Here is a 7,918-nt window from a genome sequence, read left to right as displayed (position 1 = left end):
ATTATTATTATTATTATTATTATTATTATTATTATATAACTGTTGATATTTGTAGGGGAGCTATGATGCACTATAGTGAACCCCAGTCAGTTTCAAATGCCTAAACAGGAGCAGCTGACAGTGGCCCTGGTTTGGAATCTGTTTGTGAATTCCCTTTGTAAATGTTTATGAAAATGTTTGTACTCTTGAAAGTCTGAAACACTGGTTGGTTATTTGTTGTTTCTTGTGTTTAGTGTTGTTTTAAGATAAGGAACTGCTAACACTGTGTGGACCTAAATATATGTGATAAATATATCTTTAATAGGCCAGCGGTTATGTGCAATTTCTGTCTACTGTCATGCTTTGTATTTCAATACAATTATTATTCATTTTTATTGCAGTTTCAAGTGCTGATTAGTATCTACTACAGCTTAATAGTTAGAGCTGCAATTTTAATATTTGCCATCTAACACTGGTCCCTCTACTCTCTGTAGGGTCTTTGTGGTAGCCAGTGGGCACACTGGGGGAGGTTTCTTCCTTGGTGTAGCATATATATCCTTTTGCAGTGGAGTGGTTTGTAGTGTGCTGCCTCATTCTGTCTGTCATCTATCCTTCAGTTTTAATTAGTAAATAAAACTGCTTGTAACAGCACTTAAACTGCAAACCTGGCTGCTGGCTTCATTTAAAAGTGAATGTACCTGTTATGAATGGTATTGAGTAAGGGTGGTGCTATACTGTAGAAATTTCTCCAATTTTGGTTTGGTGGCTCCATGGGTGGTGAAACAGGGAATGCAAGCTGGAAGCCAGCAGGATAATAACTCAGTCATCCTTAAGTGAAATGTAGAGGTCGCGATAGGTATTTCAGATGATTTTCTCCTTGATTCCTTGACTTTGCTATTTTTCTGTGGTGCAGCCTATATTTTCACTGATGGGTCCCATTTTCTGCAAAAGAAAAATCACAGAATCGCAGAAAACCGGGGGGTAAGATAACATGTTATGCTACATATAAAACACGCTGATAAAGTACTGAAGATGCATTATAGAGCATAATTTTGTAGCAGCAATAAAGCCTATTAATTGAAGCTTTCTGACAAAGAACCATATAAATCTGTGTTGAACTTTTTAAACAGCTCCAGTGCTGCAAACCATCTTGAAATACACAATATTTACAGTCTTCACAAGTGAACAAAAAATTCCAATTACAATCTTTTGATAATGGGATGTCAAGATATCACTCATGTAAAAACGGAAAACAGAATTATATGTCTCTTTGACAGATTCAGTTAGTGACTAACCAACTGAGTAAGACAGTAGGTTACTGGAAGAGCTATTTGTTACCCTAGCATTTTGGTAGTTTCTTAAAAAATCCACCAGCTCAACACTTTAACCACCAAACAACACAACAATCTCCAACAATCTACCTCCATCATACAAAAACACCTATCAGCCGAGGAAGCAGACGGCATTGTGCTACGATGCCATTTAGCTGCTATGCATCCTTGACTGGCTTTCCAGTACTCACATTTTTTCCCAAGGAGGTTCCTAAATAATGTCTTTCAACATTCAGCAACCCCCTGAATGCCAGAATACCATTTCCTGTCTCCGCAGACTAAAGTGTAGATAGCAGCCATCAAAAAGCTGTGACATCCTGCACATTAAAAGCCACAAAGCACAGGAAGTTCACTTGCTTTTTTTTTACATAGTATTTTGTGTGTGTGTGTGGGCAAATGCATACTGATGTCGAATTTGAATGCATGTTTATTTCCTATCGTTTCCTGAATGGTTAAAATAAAGGAAGTATAAAGAAATGTAGATTTTTTTAGTAAAGTACAGGGAAGTTATTGTGTGGTTAGGTGACTCCTGTATGTCTGTGCCGATTGTGCATGCATGTGTGTACAATACCAGTCAAAAGTTTGGACACACCACATTTTTACTGTTTCCACATTTTAGAATAATAGTAAAGACATCAAACCTACAAAATAACACAAATGGAATTATACAGTGACAAAAAAGTGTTAAACAATCAAAACTATCTTATATTTTAGATTCTTTAAAGTTTGCCTTGATGGAAAGGCAAAGGCTATGGAAAGAAATTCATACATACATACAACAAAAAAATAAATTTCAAGCATTTAAGCATAAGCATTTAGATCAAAATGGCTTTAAGATAATGAAAAACATAATACATTCAATCAGGTTTGTCCAAACTTTTGACTGGTAGTGTATGTATGTATTGTTTTTGATCCCATACACACCATTGCAAATATGTCTGAGCCTACTATGAGGCAATTCGGGTTTTGTTTATGTGTCTTTTAGCTGCCCTGCCTATCTTGCGTGCTGCCCCAGCTTCCTGATTCCAGCAGTAGCCTTGTCTCCGTTCGGGCAGCTGCCTTCACAGCCACTAACTGGAGGGGGAAATCCTTCAAGAGCTTTCTTACAGGCTATCTGAGGGAGAGCAGGAAACTGGTCCGTGTTGTCCCTACGCCCACATTACCAGTAACATCAGGACTGCCCAGGCACACGCACACACACACACACACACACACACACACACACACACACATACACACTCACATCTACACTTACATACACACACACGCACAGAACTCCCATTCCAATTAAGCACTACAGAGAAAGATATGATATCACTGTAATATTATGGAGGAGTATGTTTATCTTAGTGGGGCACAGGAGAGTGTGAGGACATACCAGCACTTCCCTTATTTACTACATAAAGATGGATCTATCCCTTTCACTGATAAACCAACAGAGTTGTAGTTTGTCTTAGCTAACAAAATGAAATTGCCTATGTGTTATGTGTTAGAACTACTGTAGGAAATGGATTGGAAATGGATTGACAACTCAGAACCATCAAGAACAACTCTAACCGTATGCATGTAACTAACCCCCAGTTTTGTGTGATGTGATCAGTGGTGTCTCAGATATTGGGCGACACAGGGCAAACAAATTAACAAATCACTGCAATTTAAAAAAAATGCCGGACCACAGCAGTGAGATGCATCATTCTCCCAAGTTTCATCAAAATCCGATCAGCGGTGTCTGAGATGTCATGTGTGATAAACAAATGTACGGGTGAACAAACAAACAAACAAACAAACAAAAAAAACAAATTAGCAGACAGAGACCAAGCTGTACTCCAACCCTCAAACTCTCTCTCTCTCTCTCTCTCTCTCTCTCTCTCTCTCTCTCTTTCCCTCTCTCTCTCTCTCTCCTTCCCTTTGTCTCTCCATCTCTCTCTTTATCTCTTCCTCTCCCACCCTCTCTCACTCTGACACACACTAATTCATGAGTAGCATCAGTTATCCCTACCTCATCATCTACCGCTCTTCTTCTACAGCTCAATCTCTTTATCAAGCATGATTTCAACATCACCCGAGCATACATACACGCGCACGCACGCACACACACACATACACACACACACACACACACACACAGTCAGCCGTGCCAAGAAAAACAGGGGTGGACTAGTTCCGTGATCCACTCAGCTCTCAGACTTTGTGAAGACAGAGTTTCACATTGACACCTCAGGTCACTGACTGGCCTCGAAGGTTACGACTGCTCGCCTCATCACTATCCACCATGGTGTTGTACCTGCTCTTTCCAGCTCTACTCTTAGGTATGTACACCACTTCATTTCACACACACTCTTTCTTCTTTTTTGGGGGGATAGGAGTTGTAGTAGTGTTGGGTTCTGTTGGCATTTCCTGTGGAAGTTTTGTAGAGTTTGTTACATGATTCCCTCAGTGTCTATTGTCTTCTCCATTTGAGGATGTCGCTGTGGTGCGATGGAAGGACAATGGCCGGGGACATTTTAGTTTAGGTAGCAGCAAACAAACAGGCCGGTGTGAAAGACTCTTAAAGTTGTTTAGAGTGTTTCTGAGATGTTAAATTATACAACATGGTTTCAATGCATCTGTACTGGCAGGTGTTGTGGAGTCGCAAACAGGCAACCTGACAGATGAAGAGTTGAGCAAACCTGGAGGGAAACTGGGGCATCTGGGCAACCAAACATTCAGGATATCCAAGAATGACAGTAAGACTTTTTTTTTTTCAATCCTTGTAGTATATTAGCATAAGTATATTAGTGAAACACTGTTATTGTACAAAAACCTTGTATCTTTAAAAAGTCTTCTTGTAACTACTTCTAAACAACTTCTTGTAACCTTTCAGTAATTAAAACCAAAACAATTCTGGCAATAGTCTCTAGGTTTTCAGTAGGTTTTAATGGGCCCTATCCTATGGTCATCAGCCTTTCTTACCCAATAAAGGGGCATGTAAACCTTCAAATAAAAACATGACAACTACTGTGGGAGTTACTGTATGAGGCTTTGACATGATGGCAGTGTCAGTATGCAATACATCACTGTGTGGATTTGAGATAATCAATTCACCCACCAGTCATGGCAAATCCTGCACAAATTAAACAGATAAAATTTATGTTTGCAGCTGCCATGAAACCAGCAACCAGCAACCAGACTGTAATCACAGAGGATGATGGTGAGATGCTTTTTAATCTTGTTAATCTGCATGTTTGAATTGAGTAACTATATGGAAATCCCTGTTCCCTATCACTGGTCTATAAGTCAAAATGTCCTGTGCTTGAGTAGTCACTCATTATAGCTGAAGCATTGCCACGATCTGGTGATCTTGCAGCTGTGGTATTAAATGAAGTCTGAACTTTATATGAAATTAAGAGGGGTAAACTTAGAACTATGTCAAAACAAAACACCTGTACAGAAGACAAAATTGTACCATTCATTGCCATCGATTATCATAGAAATGTACACTGAAGATTGAGGAAAGAAGACATTTAGGGGAGGAAAATCAGGAGAAATGGAAAGCATATTAACATAACATAATGTAACATTTAATTGAGACCACCTTGGTACTTGTTTGATATTTGTGTGTCCCCAAACAGCACCTTGTGTATGTAGGAAGTGTTTGACTTGTCTTTTCTTGCATTGCAGAGAGTTTTCAGGACCAGGAGCATAACTATCCACACATGCACTGCCTAGAGGAGGAGCTGGTGGTGCACAGTCACAACACTTGTGGTGCGCAGTTTCACGAGGATATGCTGACGATCAGCGTGGAAAACTGGTGTGACCTGGACTACGTCATCCGGTGAGCCATACTGTGTCTGTACAGAATTCAGTAGAAATTACACAGTGCGATTAGAGATATTAAAATGCATCATGATATGAATAATATGTAATAATATGTATAATGATATGTATGTATAATATGTATGATATGTATAAGTATGTATTTAGCTTCTTAGTGTCACTTGAAAAACGAATGCAGAGAAGTCTAATTTGATAAAGCAAAGTGCATTGGTAGATATAGATATACATAGAAAGATATAGAATAGGTTTGCCTACAGAAGTGATGCAGACACAGGCCCGCTACATGCTGAATCTATCTATCTCGAGGACCGCTCAAGTTCTGAATGAAAAATCAATAATTCTCAAGTTAGATCTTAGAATTTGCTCAGCTCCATATTGATCAGAGCTGCTGTTATACATCCTCCATGCTGTGCTGAAAAGAATAATGAGAAAGGAAAATTGCTTGTGCCGATGCATGCGGTGCCATTATTGATACATTATTGATTTATTGCTTTAGTTAGGATAACAACGTGCCAGAACCTCTGTGTCTCTTCATACCAGTGGTCTAAGAGGTCCACATCCCCCACATTCCCTTCTAAATTGTTGTTAAAGCTGTTTGCCTTTTAAAGCTTAGGCAACACATTAAGGATTTCATTGCAAAATGCTACATAAGGCCTATCCATTTTGAGGGAAAACTGATGCTTGATATTAATAAGCTTATATTTTAAAGAAAAGGTAATAGCTTAAATTATATATCCTAATGATGTGTGTCAGCAATCATTTTGTAAGAGGATGTAATTTTTCACCTTGTTTTGAAATGAAACTGAACGTGTATCTGCCTTCAACTAAGACTGAGACTGCAGCGGTTAAACTATTTCCTTTTTGAACATAAACAGAGCAGTAATTATGGAAGGGTGGGTCTACGGAAGAGGACACTGGTCACACTTAAATCTGCATTTAGTTGGCAGCGGGAGAGGAAGACACTCAATCTACTTGGCAGACTCTTGATGATAGATACTTCCCAGTGGCATTCTGAAGGAGGTGGAAATGTTAAGACAAAAGCAAATACTTATGGAATTTCACACACACACACACACACACACACACACACACATATTTACATGTACTATTTCCAGTTTACTATAGCTTAAATATTTTATTATTTTAAGCTGTTCTTGGTTTTAACCATGCTTATGTCGGTTGCTCCTAGGATTGGCTGCAAGATTCAGTAAATCAAGCGCTCCTTTGAATTTCAAAAATATTTGAAGCATATATAGCAACTGTTACACTGTTACTTTGCCCAAGTCTGTTCACAGTTAACAGTTTTTTTTTATTATCTATTGCAGACCATACAACGACATGACAATATGCATGGAGACACTATCTCTTATTGTAGGGTGCTATTACCCAAACCCCAACGTTCAAGACTTCTTCCTGCACATCCACTCCCAGTACTTCCAAAACTGTTCTGAGGAAGAGCTGCTACTGTCGGACGCCCCGCACGGGGTGGTGGTCATCCTCACCCTCATCCCTGTGAGCCTCATCCCCATCTTGGTTTTCCTGGTGGTTTGGAAAAGTAAGGTCCGAGAGTGAGCTGGAACTACTGTGATGTATTGTCAGAATATACAATAGGATTCAGGCTATATCACTTGGATTTAGCGAGGGTGAACCCAACTAAACACAGTTTACCCCCAATGTCATGCTTCAGTAAAGTCATATAGTCCAGGCATTTTAGCCAAAAATGTGGGTCAACCTCTCACAAATTGCAACAAAAACAAACTCAATGGATTTTGTGTCCTTAATATGTTCTGAATGAGAGAAAAAAAGTCCTAAGGAATTGCATGAAGGGAAAGTTTTGAAAATCACCTAAATATAATCCTACAAAAACGCCTTTTTAGCCTTTTTTTTACAATGTAAGTCTATGGGAGGACTGTTCAAACCATGCCCACTTTGAACTCTAACTACACTTTCATACTTTAAGCTAGAAACTCCATTCAAACTTTAAACGGGTCACCACTTTTAGTACTTTATTACTCTTATTCAGCTTTTTGATACCTTTTGTACTTTTTGAGAAATCGCAGTTTAAGTTTTATACTTTTTTCAACCTTTATAATGGGATCCTATGGAGCCAGCCTACAGTGTGTGATGTCATAACACACTCTAGCAGACTGTACAGGCTGTACTTTTTACTAGATTCACACATTTTAAAACTGTGACAGTTCACACAACTTTAACACTACATATAGCGCAGGAACAAACCCTCAAAAAGGGCCTTAGTTTTTGTTCTACCCCTACCCGGGGTAGAACAAAACATGACCTTGTTTTTTCATAACTTTGACATGTCCCCTTCATGAAATGGATGGTCATAATTTTTCTTTTTACTGCAAAAGTAATTAAATTCATCAATGAAGTGATTCACCACATAGGCAAAAAAGTGCAAAAAAAACACCTGCCCTGAAAGAGGGAGTGCCAAATTAATCCCATGTCATTTTCTACCTACTGGTTGTATTTACATCACATTTACACTGCTGGTCTACAGGTAGTGTCCCTACACTCCAAAGCAACCAGAATGTCAAAATATGGTTCTATTGTGAATCAGCAGCCTTTTATATAAGGCCTTATTATAGGCGGAAATATCAAACATTTTTTCTGAGAAATACTCACTTCTAATCCTAATCCTAATCTAATAATACTACATGGAACATATCAAATTGATCGATACATTTTTTCTGTTAAAAACTTTTAATAATCCTTTTTAATAAACCTCTATAGACACAAGAAACTACTTTTGATTCTAAACTACTACTTTTTTT

General features: G+C 38.5%; 1 protein-coding gene across 1 annotated transcript; it reads left to right on the top strand.

The window, feature by feature from the left end:
* The first annotated feature begins 3,413 nt into the window (after positions 1-3,413).
* On the top strand, positions 3,414-6,872 carry LOC139666512 (receptor activity-modifying protein 3). Its single transcript, XM_071545769.1, has 5 exons — positions 3,414-3,619; positions 3,929-4,036; positions 4,450-4,500; positions 4,971-5,124; positions 6,452-6,872. Exons 1-5 carry the CDS (start codon positions 3,583-3,585, stop codon positions 6,696-6,698), a joined length of 597 nt encoding a protein of 198 aa, XP_071401870.1. The 5' UTR covers positions 3,414-3,582; the 3' UTR covers positions 6,699-6,872.
* Positions 6,873-7,918: the final 1,046 nt, after the last annotated feature.

The sequence above is a fragment of the Centroberyx affinis genome, unplaced genomic scaffold (assembly GCF_046629955.1).
Source record: "Centroberyx affinis isolate AG114_WGS23_722 - 3 ecotype Tasmania unplaced genomic scaffold, CSIRO-AGI_Caff_v1 ptg005038l_1, whole genome shotgun sequence".
NCBI classification, from domain to species: Eukaryota; Metazoa; Chordata; class Actinopteri; order Beryciformes; family Berycidae; genus Centroberyx; species Centroberyx affinis.
This window is presented reverse-complemented; position numbering and strand designations above follow the sequence as displayed.